The following is an 18172-nucleotide window of genomic DNA, read 5'->3' as shown; positions in this document are numbered from 1 at the left end:
TGTCTTCTGGGCATTCCGTTATTCCCTATGGAGACCTATTCCCATAGGAGTATAATGGAAAATTTATCTGTGGGTATCTGGGACTCCAGGGGGGGATGTTCTTTGAGGTTGAGGCACCAGATTTTCAGCATATCATCTAATGCCTCTTCTAAAAAAAAAACCCAAAAACCCAAGGTTCAAAAAGATTGGACCGGGGGGCCCGATTCTATGAGGCCCAGACGAAAGTGCTCCTATCCTTCATTATTCCAAATAGAGGGAAGGCATTTAAAAGGAGCATAGTCCCTTTAAATGTGATTGCTAGAACACCCTCCAGAGTTCAGTTGTGCTTGTCACAGCCTTGCTTCTGGCTCCACCCCCAAAGTCACCTGGTTCCACCCCCATAGTCCCCAGATATTTCTTGAGTCGGACTTGGCAACCATCAGCTGCTTACAGTTGTTTTTTTCCAAAGCAGGTATGGGAGCAGGCCCTCTGTCTGATGGGCATGTTGGCCTCTTATTTTTAAAAGTTGCTGGTATCTGCATTTCCAAAACTTCTCGAGGTGAGTTGTTTCATTGACCGGCTGTTCCTACGGAGCTTTCCGGAAGTAAAATCAATGGTGCCCCAGATACTCGCCTGATCGATACTTCCTTCTCTGCTAAAGAGACATTACCATATGTTGTCTTGAGTCCTTTCTCGAGCTCTTTTGCGGTTCCCATTGAGCTCTTCTTTGGGAACATCGGCGTTTTGTTTTCAGCTGTGGAGTGGAAAGCACCCACAACTGAGATGCAGCGCGAGTAGGCTGGATGCAGTGGTGTTATCCTGCACGTGTCAATCGGGAAGGGGGAAGCTATTGGATATTGTAACCGGGGGTCGTTTTGTAGAAAAAGAGGTGACGGAGCTTATTAGCATAACTCATTAACATATGCCACCACCACCACCCCCAGCCAAAAGCAATTTGATGCAAGAAAGGAGAGCCCCAGGTGAGTGAGGCTTGCTTGGGCTGGCTAGAGATCCAGCCAGCCCAAGCAGGCCTCACTCCCCTGGGGCTCTCCTGGATGACCACTCCCCAGTCAAAAGGCCAGCAAGCCACCCACCACTCAAAATCATATAAGAAGTGGAGAAAGGGTGATGCGGGCTTCTCCAGGGGTTAATGAGGGCTGCTGGCAAAGCCCTTGGTGGCTAGCTAGCTGCCCGCTCTCCTAATCCAGGGATTGTTGTACAGCTGCACCTACTATTCAATGGACAAGGGAGGTGGGGATGAAGAGGTGGAACCCTCAGAAAGTTTCAGGAGCTGTGCTCCTGTGAGCTCCTGCTGAATCCAAGGCCTGATTGTAACTCTGTACACAAGAAGAGCTGGAAGGGATGGCTTCTCTTTTGTCAGTGAAGCGGCCAGCACAGTATTTGCTTTAATCCGTGTTGGATATTTCGCAGAGTAAACGAAGTACAGTGGAATAATGCAGCATAGACACAGTGTGTCTTTCTAATGAAAAGTCACCTACAAAATTAGGGAAAGGGTTGCATGGAACCACAACAGGCTAAATAACTCGTCTTTCTAGTTCTGATTTACTCGGTCTTGTTTCTTGGAACTGATTAAAGGAAGTCCTTCTTCCAAAGGGTGATTAACACATGGACTTCACTGCCACAGGAGGTGGCGGCGGCTACAAGCATAGACAGCTTCAAGAGGGGATTGGATAAGCATATGCAGCAGAGGTCATAGCGTTGGAAGGGACCTCCAGGGTCATCTAGTCCAACCCCCTGCACAATGCAAGAAACTCACAAACACCTCCCCCTAAATTCACAGGATCTTCATTGCTGTCAGATGGCCCTCTGTGGCTATTAGCCTCAGCTTATGGTTGGAACTCTCTGTCTGGGGCAGTGATGCTCTGTATTCTGGGTGCTCGGGAGAGGACTTCTGGTGTCTTGGCCCCACTCCTGATGGCACCTGGTTGGTTTTTTTGGCCACTGTGTGACACAGAGTGTTGGACTGGATGGGCCATTGGCCTGATCCAACATGGCTTCTCTTATGTTCTTGTGTCTGGGGCAGTGATGCTTATGGTTGCCAAATCCAATTTAAGAAATATCTGGGGACTTTGGGGGTGAAGCCAGGAGACTTTGGGGGTGGAGCCAAGATCAAGGCTGTGACAAGCATAATTGAACTCCAAAGGGAGTTCTGGCCATCACATTTAAAGGGACGGCACACCTTTTCAATGCCTTCCTTCCATAGGAAATAATGAAGGATAGGGGCACCTTCTTTTGGGGTTCATAGAATTGGACCTCCTGGTCTAATCGTTTTGAAACCTGGGGGATATTTTGGGAAGAGGCACTAGATGCCGTACTGAAAATCTGGTGCCTCTACCTCCCAGTAGACATTTCCCTCCCCTCCCTCCGCTTTCTGACGACCCTAAAGCGGGAGGAGGGCCTCCAAACTGGGGGCTCCCCTGCCCCCACCTGGAGATTGGCAACCCTAGTGATGCTCTGTATTCTTGGTGCTCCCAGAGCCCCGGATACTCACGGATCAATTCTCATTTTTTTCTATGGGAATAAATCTCCATAGGGGAGGAGGCCTCCAAACCGGGGGATCCCCTGCCCCCACCTGGGGATTGGCAACCCTAGGTGTAGAACTAGTCAAAATAAATAGGACCATCCATTCATTTATTTCAACATTCGTATCCTGCCTTTCAAGGCAGCTTGCAATCAAACGTTTTCAGTTAAAACAGTTAAAACAAAAAAAAAACCCTCCACAATTGGGGGCAGAGAATACCCATATTTGGGGGCCACCCCCTCTTTCAGGGTTATCAGAAAGTGGGGCAGGGGGGAGAGAAATGTCTGCTGGACACTCAATTTTACTCTATGTAGCCAATCCTCCAAGAGCTGACAAAAAGGAGCCTGTCAGCTTTTGGAGGATTGGCTATATCAGGGACATGTGACTTAATATGCAATGGAGCTCCTGCTGGAATTCCACCCCCGACTACCTTTCATATGCAAATAACTTCCTTATCCTTTTCTCCCTTTCAGCACGCTGCGGTGCTCAGTCGTAGCCACTAAAAAAGGAATTTTCAAGAACATTGAAGTGTGAATGAACATACAATATGAACACATGAACTGGCCTTCTGTTGAATCTGATCCTTTGTCCATGAAGGTCAGTATTGTCTACTCAGACTGGCAGCTGCTCTCCAGGATCTCAGGCAGAGGTCTTTCTTATCACCCACTGCCTGGTCTTCTCCACTGGAGATGCCAGGGATTGAACCTGGGACCTTCTGCAGGCCAAGCAGATACTGTGGCCCTGAAGACCCTGGAAATTAACAATGCTAGCACCAAATTGTTTTCATCTGTTTTAATTGTTTGCTGTTTAATCTGTTCAATGTTTTAACTGGTAAAGTTTAGAATTGTAAATTATTTTATTGTTGTGAGCTGCCCTGAACCTGCTTCGGCAGGGAGGGTGGGATATAAATCCAATAAATAAATAAAGACCTTGAAAAATCCATCAATGGGAACAGTGGATGGGCCAACCAGCATGGGTCATGTGGATAGAGCTTGGAGTGTGACAGTTTCTACAGGCTATGATCTCTTTTTCTTCATTATACATCTTCCTATTTAAAATCAAGCTTTCAACCTTTTATGGAAGCCTTCCGGTCAGAATCAAGAAGCCTGTTTTTAAAAAAAAAAAAAAAATCTTCAGTTGGATGATGTACTGGACTTGCTTTATGCTTGTACTCTCACCCAGTGCTCTTTCCATTTCAAACCTCTCCCTCTGGTCTTCCTCTTTCTAGTATATTCATCTGAACCACTGTCTCTTCCAACCAACTTTTGCTATTTTCCTGCCTCCTCTGTCTCATGTTTCCCAATCCCATCTCCCAGTATAATGGAAAATCAATCCGTGGGCATTCACTGCCACAGGAGGTGGTGGCAGCTACAAGCATAGACAGCTTCAAGAGGGGATGGGATCAACATATGGAGCAGAGGTCCACCAGTGGCTATGGAACGCTCTGTCTGAGGCAGTGATGTTCTGCATTCTTGGTGCTTGGGGGGGCCACAGTGGGAGGGTTTATAGTGTCTTGGTCCCACTGATGGACCTCCTGATGGTTCCTGGGGGGGGGGGTTTTGGTCACTGTGTGACACAGAGTGTTAGACTGGATGGGCCATTGACCTGACCCAACATGCCTTCTTTTATGTTCTTATGTTCAGTTCTTCACTTTTCAAGACCCAAGGATCATTCAACTTGTCATCTGTTCCCAAGCTAAATCTGTAAGCAGAGGATTTTTCGACTTCAAACTTCCAATATTATTTAAGTTCTGATGCAAGATAACATTACTTCAGGAACAAGAAACTGGTGTTATCAAGCTTTCTAGCTAATTTATTGGCTCCCAAACACAGGCACGTGGGGTTTTTTGCCACTGTGTGGAAGAGTGTTGGACTGGATGGGCCACTGGCCTGATCCGGCTTCTCTTATGTCCTTAGCTTTCACTCTGGTTCATCTCAATGTTCTTCCATCCACTTTAGCAGAAGAGCGATACCACTTCAGGAGTGTTTATGTCCTCCTTCAACTGGGAAAACTGAAACAATTAGATATGTGCTGCTCTACTGCCCCCCATAATGACCTTTGTTGCCATTAATCCACAGCCGAATTATAGAAACCCCATAGGGTTTTCCAGACAAGAGTCGTTAGAGGTGCCATTATGGCTGCCAGCCCCCACATGGGAGCAGGGGATCCCCCAATTCTGTGGGCTCCTGCCCACTGCTGGCCAACTGGCTGGTGGGGGGAACCCCACCCCCAACATTGTTACCCACTGCAACATCCCTATGTAATGACATCATGCCAAAATCATGCCATTGCACTGGGGATGTCATGTGGTGATGCTTTGGCATTTTGAGTAAAACTCGATGGTAACAATAGTATTTTGCCCCAAATTCAGGAATATCAATGTGTGACATCATCATGTTGCTGACATTGCATGTGGTGATGCCATCCCATCCCATCCCTCCGCTCCCAAAAAGCTTTGTGTTTTTTTTTCTTTTCCAATATATGTTTTTGCTCCCTCTAGTGGTCGGTTTGATATTACATCGATGTCTGTCCAACATAAAAACTGCCAGGAGATATGCCAAACCTACGGTAATGTAATATTGAATCAACCACTAGAGGGAGCAAAGTGTACGTGGAAAAGAAAAGAAAAAGCAATACTGACACACAAGGACCAAAAATGAGAGTGTGAAAGAGCCCTAAGTCAAAAAAGGGGTGACAAGCCGAATAAAATCATCGGGCCCTTTTTCCCTTGAGACAAAATTGGCATTAAGGAACTTCTGCTGCTGATGCTTTGCATTCTCCTCACACGTTCCCTGTTCCAAATAAGATATCATCCAGTGCACTGAATTTTTATTTACTTACCTTGACGTGCATAATAAAGCAGGAGAGACGGACCGATCATGGCAGTAGATGGTCCTTAAACAGTTGCTCCTGTCAACGTTAACAGAGAGGGCAGGAAGATGGCATCTCGATGACTTCTTCTGAGCGCAAAGTGTTTTTGACTGGCTCGTCTTTATTGCATTAACTGCCTGGTAGTTTGACACTGATTTATTATCCATCTTTTCTCCCTCTGGTGCATAAGCACATTCCTTTATTAGTATAGTATTAGGGGTTTTTTAATGAGTCACCGCTGCTATTGGCGCTTAGTGGGGGAGGGGGGGACAAAAACATTTGAAAGGACATATATTGCTGAATGAGCTAGATTCAAATCCAGAAGCCCCATGGAGACTTTTGAGGGTTATAAGCTTTTGAGAGTTAAAGCTCGAAATCTCAAAGGCTTATCCTTCAAAAAAATCTGTGTGTGTGTGTGCCTGCACCCAGGAGTCATGGTGACCTCTGGTGACTGACCTCTGCCCAGAGAATATTCAGAGAGTTGATAAAGCCTACCCCCTGTCCTCCCGACTGGATATTCCGGATCCATTAAGGACAATCTCCCATCCAAGTAGTAACCACAGTTGACTCTGCGAAGAAGAAGAAGACTGCAGATTTATGCCCTGCCCTTCTCTCTGAATCATAGACTCAGAATGGCTTGCAATCATCTATATCTTCTCCCCCCACAACAGACACCCTGTGGGGTAGGTGGGGCTGAGAGGGCTCTCACAGCAGCTGCCCTTTCAAGGACAACCTCTGCCAGAGCTATGGCTGACCCAAGGCCATTCCAGCAGCTGCAAGTGGAGGAGTGGGGAATCAAACCCGGTTTCTCCCAGATAAGAGTCCGCACACGTGACTACTACACCAAACTGGCTCTCCAGAAGAAGACCATAGATTTATACCCCGCCCTTCTCTCTGAATCAGAGTCACAGAGTGGTTTACAATCTCCTTTATCTTCTTCCCCCCACAAAAGACACCCTGTGGGGTAAGTAGGGCTGAGTGGGCTCTCACAGCAGCTGCCCTTTCAAGGACAACTCCTACAAGAGCAATGGCTAAACTGAGGCCATTCCAGCAGGTGCAGGAGGAGTGGGGGAGTGGGGAATCAAACTCGATTCTCCCAGATAAGAGTCCGCCCATTTATCCACTACACCTAACTGTCTCTCCAGAAGAAGAAAAAGACCATAGATTTATACCCCGCCCTTCTCTCTGAATCAGAGTCACAGAGCGGCTCACAATCTCCTTTATCTACTTCCCCCACAACAGACAACCTGTGAGGTGGGTGGGGCTGAGAGGGCTCTCACAGCAGCTGCCCTTTCAAGGACAGAGCTATGGCAGCTGCTGTGAGAGCCCTCTCAGCCCCACCCACCTCACAGGGTGTCTGTTGTGGGGGAGGGAGATAAAGGAGATTGTGAGTCGCTCTGGGACTCTTGAGTGGAGGGCAGAATGTAAATCCAATGTCGTCTTCTTATTATTACTATAAGAAAAAAAAAAACCACTTGAATACAATCTTAATTATGTGCACAGGTAAATAGTTGCCTCTAGCTCCAGCAAATTTTTTCGCAAAAAAGCTATGATTAAACACAGTGCTTACGCATAAGTGTAAAAAAATCTAATTAGTCACCAAGGCAACTCACTGTGAAGAAACCCTACTTTTCATGTCAAATACTAAAATAAACTTTTGATAAAAGCACTACTGTGATAAACGCACATCAAGTTGCTATATGCTGCATCTGATCCTTGGTCCATCAAGTTCAATATCATCTACTCAGACTTTAGCAGGTCTCCAGGGTCTCAGATCAAGGAGTTGTCCTTGAAAGGTCAGCTGCTGAAAGAGCTCTCTCAACCCCACCCACCTCACAGGGTGTCTGTTGTGGGGGAGGAAGATATAGGAGATTGTAAGCCTCTCTGAGCCTCTGATTCAGAGAGAAGGATGGGGTATCAATCTGCAGTCTTCTTCTTCTTCATCATCATCTAACAACCTGAGTTTGATCCCAGCGGAAGCTGGTTCAGGTAGCCAGCTCAAGGTTGACTCAGCCTTCCATCCTTCCAAGGTTGGTAAAATGAGTACCCAGCTTGCTGGGGGTAAAGTGTAGGTGACTGGGCAAAGCAATGGCAAGCCACCCCGTAAAAAAGTCTGCCAAGGAAACGTCGTGATGTGATGTCACCCCATTGGTCGATAACGACTCAGTGCTTCCACAGGGTACTACGTTTAGCTTTTTTTTTTTTGCATGAGTTGAGGGGAACAATAAATATCATTGTATTAAGTATCATATACTGATGCGCTACACTTTGTTATACTTCACTGTACTTCATTATATCATGAACTGTATATAGGGACTGTTTGCACTGTATATATTAACATTTGTTCTATATAAAGGTAAAAGTAGTCCCCTGTGCAAGCACCAGTCATTTTTGACTCTGCGGTGACGTTGCTTTCACAACATTTTCACGGCAGACTTTTTACAGGGTGGTTTGCCATTGCCTTCCCCAATCATCTACACTTCCCCCCCACCCCCCCACCCCACCCCCAGCAAGCTGGGGGCTCATTTTACCAACCTCGGAAGGATGGAAGGCTGAGTCAACCTGGAGCCGGCTACCTGAACCAGCTTCCGCTGGGATCGAACTCAGGTCGTGAGCAGAAGGCTCCGACTGCAGTACTGCAGCTTTACCACTCTGTGCCACGGGGCTCTTATATGGGGGGGGGTCTATATACAGTTAAGTATATCTGCCTTTCCTCCCCTTTTGTGCATCCTCTGGTATCCAGTACCTTTTGTGGTTAATCTGTGCAGCCAACATATTACGAGACTGATAATTATGCATAAATATTTTCTTATTTATTCATTTAGATCATAAGTGGCCAAACTGTGGCTCAGGAACCACACGTGGCTCTTTCCCCACATATTGTGCGGCTCTCAAAGGCCCCACAGCCTTGTCACCCAGCTTGGAGAAGGCATTTCTCTCTTGAAATCACTTCTCCAAGCCAAGTCAGCTGGTGGTTTGGCGAACGCATTTAAAGTTCAAATTGCTTTCTTTCCACCTCTCCCTCCTCTCCCCCCCATCTATTTTCCTTCCTTCCTCCTTCCCTCCCTCCCTCCCTGCTTTCCTTCCTCCCTCCCTTCCCTGAGACGCCTGGGAAACGAGTCCACAGCTCATTCTGTCCATTTCTTATTCTGCACAAGGCCGGCCCTACCGCTAGGCAATTGCCTAGGGTGCTGATCTTCTGGGGGTACCAAATTGGGCTTCTGATTTTTTCCCCATAATTTATGTTTTTTAAAAATGGCTATCAGTGCAGAGGGGGGGGGGAGGGGGGCACCAGACGTTAGCCTTGCCTCAGGTGCCAGACGGTCTAGGGTTGGCTCTGATTTTACAGCATTGCTTTGAAACACGACACACTTTCTAACTCCAAATCCCACTTTATAAGCTCTGTAACGGCTGCAACTCCAATAAATAGATGCATTTTCATCCAGGGTCGGGGAAGGCAGAGGGAGATGGTGAGCCCACACGTGGAGCGCCTTTGTTTTTAAGGATCTCACATTTGCTTCAGATGGATTTCATGAGGCGTCCCTTTTGCTCCGCGATAATCCTTTGCTGAACAGCGCTTGGCCCCACTATAGTGTGCGAAGGGCGTGGAAAGCCGTTGCCTGAGAGCTGCTCCACACAGAGGAGACGTGATGGAATGATAATGCCAGGATCAAAAGGCCGCGATTAATGGGCCTGCGCTAAATAATCAGAGCATGGGTTCCTGTGTTGATGCCAGCAGCGTTGGGCCACCCAGGGACTGAAAGCAAGCAAACAATTGTCGTACTTGAGACAGGGACGAGCACCGGTGATCTCTGGGCGAAGCAGTTCAGTCACTTAAAAGAATTGATCCTTGGGGTCTACAATGAACAAGGAGAGATCCATCAGTGGCTATTAGCCACAGCTTATTGTTGGAACTCTCTGTCTGGGAACAAGTGATGCTTTGTATTCTGGGTGCTTGGGGGTGGGCACAGTGGGAGGGCTTCTAGTGTCCAGGCCCCACTGGTGGACCTCCTGGTGGCACTTGGTTTTTTTGGCCAATATGTGACACAGAGCGTTGGACCGGATGGGCCATTGGCCTGATCCAACCTGGTTTCTTCTTATGTTCTTATGAGAGCAAGCAGGACTGTCAGCCATAGCCTGGCAACCCAAAGGAAGTGAGGAGGGGCAGGGAGGGTGGCGCTTGTTGCCACCGCATGATGACATCACTTCCAGTGTGACACAGAAGTGCTAGCATTATATCGGGGAGAAGCTCTAGCACTGACACAAAAAACAACTTTGGGTGAGTGCTAGATACTGTTGCCAAGTCAAATTCAAGAAATATAGAATCATAGAGTTGGTACCTCCAGGGTCATCTAGTCCAACCCCCTGCACTATGCAGGAAACTCACAAATACCTCCTCCCAAATTCACAGGATCTTCATTGCTGTCAGATGGCCATCTAGCCTCTGTTGAAAAACCTCCATGGAAGGAAAGCTCACCACCTCCCGAGGAAGCCAGTTCCACTGAGGAACCACTCTAACGGTCAGGTAGTTCTTCCTAATGTTTAGTCGAAAACTCTTTTGAATTAATTTCAATCCATCGGTTCTGGTCCAACCTTTGGGGCAACAGAACACAACTTCACACCATCCTCTATCGGGCAGCCCTTCAAATACTTTAAGATGGTGATCATATCACCTCTCGGTTGTCTCCTCTCTAGGCTAAACATACCCAGCTCGTTCAGCCTTTCCCTATAGGACTTTTTCTCCACACCCCTCACCATATTTGTGGCCCTCTTCTGGCAAGATTGGGTTCCTCCTTCTCTCCTGTTAACACTCAATAGCTTCGAGCCATATCACAGTTTTTGTTATTGGTTTTTGCCATCAAGACATAGGCAACTTATTTATTTATTTATTATTTATTTCTGTGGATTTATATTCCACCCTTTCCCATAATGGTCTCATAATGGGCGCCCTTTCCCATAATGGTGTCCCTAGAGGGCTTTCAAGACAAGAGGTTTCTTTGCCTACGTCTGTGTAGAAACCCTGATCTTCCTTGGTGGTCTCCAAGTTAAGTATTAAACAGGGATGACCATGTTTAGATTCTGAGATCTCACAAGACTGGGCTAGATTGGGCCATCCATGTCAGGATGTACCACACATTACACAGATGCTGGACTTAGCATTGTGCACATTTAACAGGGAGCCATTTCACTAGCTAATCATGGCTCCTGGTCAAACACCCCAAGACCATAAGAAGAGCCCTGCTGAATCAGAACAATGGTCCATCTAGTCCAGCATTCTATCCCACACAGTTTCCAACCAGTTCCTCTGGAGGGCCAACAACAGGGCAGAGAGACCAAGGTCTTCCCCTCATAATTACATTAGAAGAGCCCTGCTGGATCAGACCAGTGGTCCATCTAGTCCAGCATCTTGTCTCACACAATGGCCTCAACCAATTCCCCTGGAGGGCCAACAACAGGGCACAGAGACTGAGGCCTTCCCCCCTGATGTTGCCTCCTGGCTCTGGGATTCAGAGAATTAGTACCTTTGAATGTGGAGGTTCCTCTCAGTCACCAAAGCTAGTAGCCATGAATCCTCCATGGATCTATCTAAACCCCTTCGATAGCTGTTTATTCCTTTGGCCATCACTACATCCTCTGGCAGTAAATTCCACATTTTCATCCCTCTCTGTGTATGAAGTATTTGTCCATTCTTAACCTACTCCCTCTCATCTTAATTGGATGCCCTTGAGTTATAGTATTTTGGGAGTGGGAGGGGGAAAAAACCTCTTTATCAATTGTCTCTACCCCATGTGTAATTTTATAAACCTCTTCTCATGTCCCACTATTAAATGCATGCTTGCAAACACATGGTTCTTGCATTCACACTTACATTTTCCATAATAACACTGGTTTAATAGCAGCATTTTTGCCTTATTGCGGGGTGGGGTGTACAGTGGGACAGGACCACAAGTGGAGGCAAGGGACTCAGAGAAATCTCAAGCATCAGTTGCGCAGGCTTCTCCCTCGGGGTTGGCTTGGTCCTCCAGAAAAACTCCCTACTTATCCTCCAGGTTAGCTAGAGCCAGTGCAGCATAGTGCTGCAGTTGTTGACGCTCCTCGAGGTTGTACTGAAGCTTCTCCATTAGCTCAAAGTAGCGGAAGAGGGTGTCGCGGGGCCACACCACTTGCTCATCGTCATCAGCCTGATAAAGACCGGGCAAGTTTTTGTAGATGTAACTCTCCCAGTCCAAGCCCCCGGTGCTGAATTCATGCGAGGAGTAATCTGGGACTGTGGTGGATGCACCACCCAACCCACCTCCTAGGCCCATTTTTTCCTGCGACGTCAGGTCTGCGTCTGCAAATATCTGCGTTGTGCTGTACCTGCTTTCTATAATTTCCATCTTAAACTTGTCCGCTTGCTTCTGAGCCTCGATCTGCTTCATTTCCTCGGTCAATTCGTTCCGAATGTTTTGGAAATTCGCTACCATGATGGCCACAAAGAGGTTCCTGAAGATGAATGCTCCAATGAGGAGCCACAGGATGATGAACATCCCCGTGACTAATTTGTTGATCTCGGGGATCTTCCAGGAGTCTTGCAGCAGCGCGTACCAATGATCCATGGTGAAGAGAATGAAAATGGTCACCAAAGCATTGGGCATGTCCTTGAAATACATGCTGTACTCCAGGTCATCCCTGTCTGAGCGAGTGTAGCTCTCAAAGAAGAAGATACCTGCGACAGCAAAGACATAAAAGAAGAAGATGAGAAGAAGTAGGATGAAAGCCATGGCCCTCAGTGCTTTAGCAATGGCCATGATAATGACCCGGACCTGACCAATTCGGGGTAACAGCTTTAAGCAGCGCAGAATACGGAAAATCTGGATGACCTGTTTGGTTTCTATCCTATAGGTCGTATTTGAGAAGAAAGCAAATTCAGGGATGAAGGAAATCAGGGTGATCGTAAAGTCAAAGACGTTCCAGGGATTTTTCCAGTACTTCCGAAATCCAAACATCCAGTTCAGCATGATCTCGATGATAAAGATGAAGAGAATCACCCAGACCGCCACCTCCAAGACAATCTTCATGATCATAAAGTGATCCTCCGTGTTCCGTTCTATCTCTGTGATCATCATGACGGCCACCATGTTCAAGCAGATGAGGAAAATGATGAAGCCCTTGAACACTTGGCTCGACAGAAGCCAATGAGCCCACATGGCAAAAGGGGGGAAGCGATTGCAGCGCACCCGGATACGATTGCGCCAGCGTTTCTCTTGGGTGATTAAAATGTTCCGGATGGGCACTACGTTGAAACGGACCAGTTGGTTATGGTCTGTGAGCATCAGTTTCTTAAGTTTCCTATTATCCAGGAACTCGCGGATATTGTGCCGCGGGACAGCATGACTTAGGCCCTTCAGGTGGTCGATCAGGTAGAAAGTGTAGATCAACTTGGAGCGGATAGCGTCCCCTCGGGGATGCACCAGGAGTGGGGTAATTTTTCTGGACCGGGAACTCTCTTTTGAGCTCGAAGGGTTCATGGCTCCTGCTCACTTATCCAGACAGCGCGTCGAACCGATTTGAACATTCTTGACAGTAGCATCACGGAACCCAGTTAGAGGCTTCCCGATGTGGAACTCTCATTTGTTGTGGCAACAACATTCTTCTAGCGGAAGGGAGCAGGGCTTCTGGCTGCTGCAATAGACAGGATTCCATTTGTCAGTCAAAGGAAATCGAGTGGTAAGGATTCTCCTGCACTGGACCATTCCAGGGCCCTGATGTCATCAGATCCTGGAAGCTAATCAGGGCTGGCCCTGGTTAGTATTTGGAGGGGGGGGGCACTGAGAATGAGAGACCAACCAGGGCTTCTGCATAGAGGCAGGCAGTGGCAAACCACCTCTGAACATTTTTTGCCTTGAAAACACTACAGGTTCACTTGAACATATGAACATATGAAGCTGCCTTATACTGAATCGGACCTTTGGTCCATCAAAGTCAGTGTTGTCTACTCAGACTGGCAGCTGCTCTCCAGGGTCTCAAGCTGAGGTTTTTCACACCTATTTGCCTGGACCCTTTTTTTGGAGATGCCAGGGATTGAACCTGGGACCTTTTGCTTACCAAGCAGCTGCTCTACCACTGAGCCACCGTCCCTCCCCTAAGTTTCAGGGATGAAGACTTGCCTCTTACCTTTTACAGATCTTTTGCCTTGAAAACCCTAGGGTGTCAAACTCATTTGTTATGAGGGCTGGATCTGACATAAATGAGATATTGCTGGGCCAAGCCATGTTGGGTTGGACCGGGCCATGTTGGGCTGGGTCATGTTGGGCCAGGCCATGTGCGTACCTATTTAAGAATAGATAGAGAGATATAAACCTTATAAAGAACACTGACAAACACAATTATATATAATTGTGTGTGTGTGTGTGTGTGTATAAATTAAACATGCTTAAAACGTTATAACTCATTGGTCTTAAATGTGTTTTCTTTGTATTTCCCTCATGAGATTCAAGGAACTGAGCAAAGGATGGGGGTGAGGAGTCTCAGCCAGTAGAAGGGAGAGGGGCTAGGCTCGGTAGTTCTGCTGTGCAACTGAGAGAGCCTAGAAAAACAAGCTCTTCCTTCCCCCCCTTCCTCCCTAAGGGAGGTGGAGTCTCAGCCAATGGAGAAGACAGAGGTTTGGTTTTGTAGCTCCTGTGCGATTGAGCAAGCCTGGCAAAGCAAACTGTGATGCAGAAGGAAGCAAAAGATAAGGAGAAGGAAGCAGATGACAGCCAGTTGCTTGGGGGCCTGATAGGAACCCTCCGGGGGCCCGACTCAGCTCCTGGGCCACATGTTTGACACCCCTGCCCTACACCATAAGTTGGCCAAAGCTCGATGGCACTCAACACCACCATTATCATTTCAGGCTGTAAGGAACAGATACTTGGATGTATATGTGAATGTTGCTTCCGACGTTTAGCCCTGTCAATGAATGACCTTCCACATGTCCTAGCATTAACACTCTTGCCCAAATCTTGCAAACTGAGGGCCGTGGCTTCCTTTTTTTTTTATTTCAATCCATCTCCTCTTGGGTCTTCTTCTTTTCCTGCTGCCTTTAACTTCAGCTTTTCCTAGCATTGTGGTCTTCTCATTGTCTTCTCCTAATGTGACCAAAGGCCAGGCAGTAGCAGCAGTTCTAGGGTGCCTGAGGACTGTTTGGTACCTTAGGTGTAAAGTACTGGGGTCGGCGCAGTAAGAGACCAGAGTCTGAGAGTGATTTCAGCAAGCTTTACTTCAGGAACACACACACACAACACACCCTGTTCAAACCCCTGTTCAAACTTCCTGCTCCTTTATACAATTCTTGCCCCCTTCTGATTGGTCCTTAACTATCTACACGGATTGGCTATTTACAGGGCCCTAAGGGCCTATCAGGGTACAGTATGAGCCTGGATGTTGATTGGCTACTTATGTTTCAATCCTTCCCCTGATTGGGCACGCTTAGGACTTCTCTGGAACCCTGGTGTGGAGTTCAAGCTCTGGCTTGTTCAGTTTCCCTCCAAAAGTAACAGTTCTCCCATTTGAGCCTAGGACACAACATTAGGCAAGGCTAACTTTTGGCGCCTCCCCCCCTCCACTGATAACGTCCCTGAGTCATGTGGGGGTGCCCAATTTGGCGCCCCAGAAGGTCAGCGTTATAGGCAATTGCCTAGTTTGCCTAGTGGCAAGGCCGGCCCTGGTTGCTCCTGGGCAGCTTCATTGTCTTTGCAGGAAGAGAACAGACTGATTTTTTTAAAAAAAAAAAATGGCTCAGATACAATTTGGGGCTGCAAAGAGACTTATTGCTGAATAAGCCAATTGGGTATGAGGTTTGACTATCGAGGCTTGCAATGTACAGGAACCAGGAAGGGGCTTGTCTCCTGAAAGAGCTTTTAAACAATTTCCCCTCGGAGCCTATTTGGACGCCGATTGGCTGAAACCAGCGCCAAGCATTCTGGGGATTGTAGGCTGTCTCTTCCTACTGAGACACAGGCCTCACAGGCTCCCTAGGCCCACTGGAGCTGCCTTTACGAGTGCACATCCAACCTGCGCTGGAAACACTGCATTGCTTGCCTGTGGTGTTCCGAGCCCAATTTAGGGTTGCCAAGTCCAATGCAAGAAATATCTGGGGACTTTGGGGGTGAAGCCAGGAGACGTTGGGGTGGAGCCAGGAACAAGGGTGTGACAAGCATAACTGAACTCCAAGGGAGTTCTGGCCATCACATTTAAAGGGACAGCACACCGTTTTAAATGCCTTCCTTCCATGGGAAATAATGGATAGGGGCACCTTCTTTTGGGGCTCATAAAATTGGACCCCATGGTCCAATCGTTTTGAAACTTGGGGGGTATTTTGGGGAGAGGCACTAGATGCTATACTGAACATTTGGTGCCTCTACCTCAAAGAATAGCCTCCCCAGAGCTCCTGATACCGGTGGATCAATTTCTCATTCTCCTCTATGGGAATCATTCTCCATAGGGAATAATTGCCCAGAAGACATTTCCCTCCCCCCCCCCTCGCCGCTTTCTGATGACCCTAAAGTGGGGGGGGGGGCTCAAAACCTGGGGATTGGCAACCCTCTCTCACACACACACACTTACTGGGTCTGGTTCCTCCACAACGACATCTGAAAAGAACAAGAGCTACGCTGCTCCCTCCCTCCCTCTTTCTCTCTCTCTCTCTCTCTCTCACACACACACACACTTACTGGGTCTGGTTCCTCCACAACAATATCTTAAAAGAACAGGGGCTACGCAGCTCCCTCCCTCTCTCTCTCTCTCTCTCTCTCTCACACACACACACACACACACACTTAGTTGCTCTGAAACGAAAGCAAAACAAACCGAGGGACTGTGCTGCTGACCCTTCCCATGAAGCACTTCCTGCTCAACTTTAAAGGCACACACACACACACATTTTGAAACGGACCTGTTTGCAGGTTTCTAAACCTGCCCAAGATCTAAAGCTGCATGGTGGCAGGGCTTCCCCACCAGCCAGCTGGCTGGGGGCAGGGGGAAGAATGTAAAACCAGGGGATCCCCCACTGGGACCTGGGGATTGGGAAGCCTAGCCCAGATCAAGGTGCTAGTCATGACCTTCAAAGCCTTTATGGCCTGGAACCTGTCTACCTCTGGGACCGCCTTTCCCCACACAAGCCCCAGAGAGCACTACAATCAAGTTCCCAAAATCTTTTAAAGATCCCTGGGCCAAAGGACGCTCGCCTGTCCACCACAAGGGCAAGCGCTTTCTCAGGGGCTGCTCCTGCCCTCTGGAATGCCCTCTGTGACGGAATGGCCCTGGTTTGCCTACCAGACCTCGTTCCCCTTTTTGGAGGGAGCTATTTCTCCTCCGGCCACTTGGGCTCGCTGCCACCACCTGCTCAGTCTGGTTGCTGTTCGGGTGCTGTGCTGTGCTAAACTTTTACATGCAACTGTTTTTGTTTCGTTTTTCTTTTCTTTTCTTTTTCTCTTCTAATTAAATATTTTTACTGTTTTGAATGCTGGCAGTCAAACTTTGTACCACATAGATCCCCAACCACTTTAGACCACGCTTTATAAAGGGGGCCCTGGGGAAAGGGGGAAGGCCTGTGGTTGGATAAGGTGCCAATCCTCCAGGGGTTCCCCGAAGAAGTGCTGTGGAATCTGTACAGGGTACAGGGTGGCAGACCTTGAGGCCTGGCCTCAGAGCTGGAGAGGGGGATTGGAAGTCCTGTTCCTCTCAATCCGAACCCCTAGACTGAGCATATGGTGGCAGCGAGCCCAAGTGGCCGGAGGAGAAATAGCTCCCTCCAAAAAGGGGAACGATGGCTGGTAGGCAAACCAGGGCCGTTCCGTCACACCCTCCCTGAAGAGATCAGGGCCCTGCGGGACTTGCCACAATTCCACAGGGCCTGCAAGGCACATCTGTTTAGGTGGGCTTTTAATGTCTAACCGGAGGCATTTTAATATCTGACGGCGGCACTTAGTACCCATCATCCGACAGCAAAAACTTCTCTTCCAAACCAGACAGGGAAATAAAGCGCCTAAAATATCAAGAATTTTAACGACTAGCGCTACTAGCGCCATCTTGGAACCCCAAATTATATCTTAATTTATATTGTCCTATTTTTAATAATGCTTTATTGCAATGGTTTTATTGCAATAATTAAACATTGTTGTTTTACTGTTTTACTTGTTGTTTTACTTGTTGCTAGCCACCCTGAGTCCAACTGGGGAGAGCGGGGTGTAAATGCAAATAATAACTAAATAGGCCTCTCTAGAATGATTAAAGGGTTGGAACACTTTCCCTATGAAGAAAGGTTAAAACGCTTGGGGCTCTTTCGCTTGGAGAAACGTCGACTGCGGGGTGACATGAGAGAGGTTTACAAGATTATGCGTGAGATGGAGAAAGTAGAGAAAGAAGTGCTTTTCTCCCTTTCTCACAATACAAGAACTCGTGGGCATTCAATGAAATTGCTGAGCAGTCGGGTTAAAAGCGGATAAAAGGAAGCCCTTCTTCACCCAAAGGGTGATTAACATGCGGAATTCACTGCCACAGGAGGTGGCGGCGGCTACAAGCATAGCCAGCTTCGAGAGGGGATTGGATAAAAATATGGAGCAGAGGTCCATCAGTAGCTATTAGCTACAGCGTATATATATTTTGGCCACTGTGTGACACAGAGTGTTGGACTGGATGGGCCACTGGCCTGATCCAACATGGCTTCTCTTAAGTTCATATGTGACACAGGTTGACGGACTGGATGGGCCATTGGCCTGCTCCAACATGGCTTCTCTTATGTTCTCTCACACAGCACAG

General features: G+C 47.7%; 1 protein-coding gene across 1 annotated transcript; it reads right to left on the bottom strand.

The window, feature by feature from the left end:
• Positions 1–11403: 11403 nt before the first annotated feature.
• On the bottom strand, positions 11404–12903 carry CATSPER2 (cation channel sperm associated 2). The gene has a single exon (XM_060243066.1). The coding sequence runs from the start codon at positions 12901–12903 to the stop codon at positions 11428–11430; it is 1476 nt and encodes a 491-aa protein (XP_060099049.1). The 3' UTR covers positions 11404–11427.
• Positions 12904–18172: the final 5269 nt, after the last annotated feature.

The sequence above is a fragment of the Heteronotia binoei genome, chromosome 7 (assembly GCF_032191835.1).
Source record: "Heteronotia binoei isolate CCM8104 ecotype False Entrance Well chromosome 7, APGP_CSIRO_Hbin_v1, whole genome shotgun sequence".
NCBI lineage: Eukaryota > Metazoa > Chordata > Lepidosauria > Squamata > Gekkonidae > Heteronotia > Heteronotia binoei.
The sequence above is the reverse complement of the archived record's forward strand: the minus strand, read 5'-3'. Positions and strand labels throughout refer to the sequence as shown.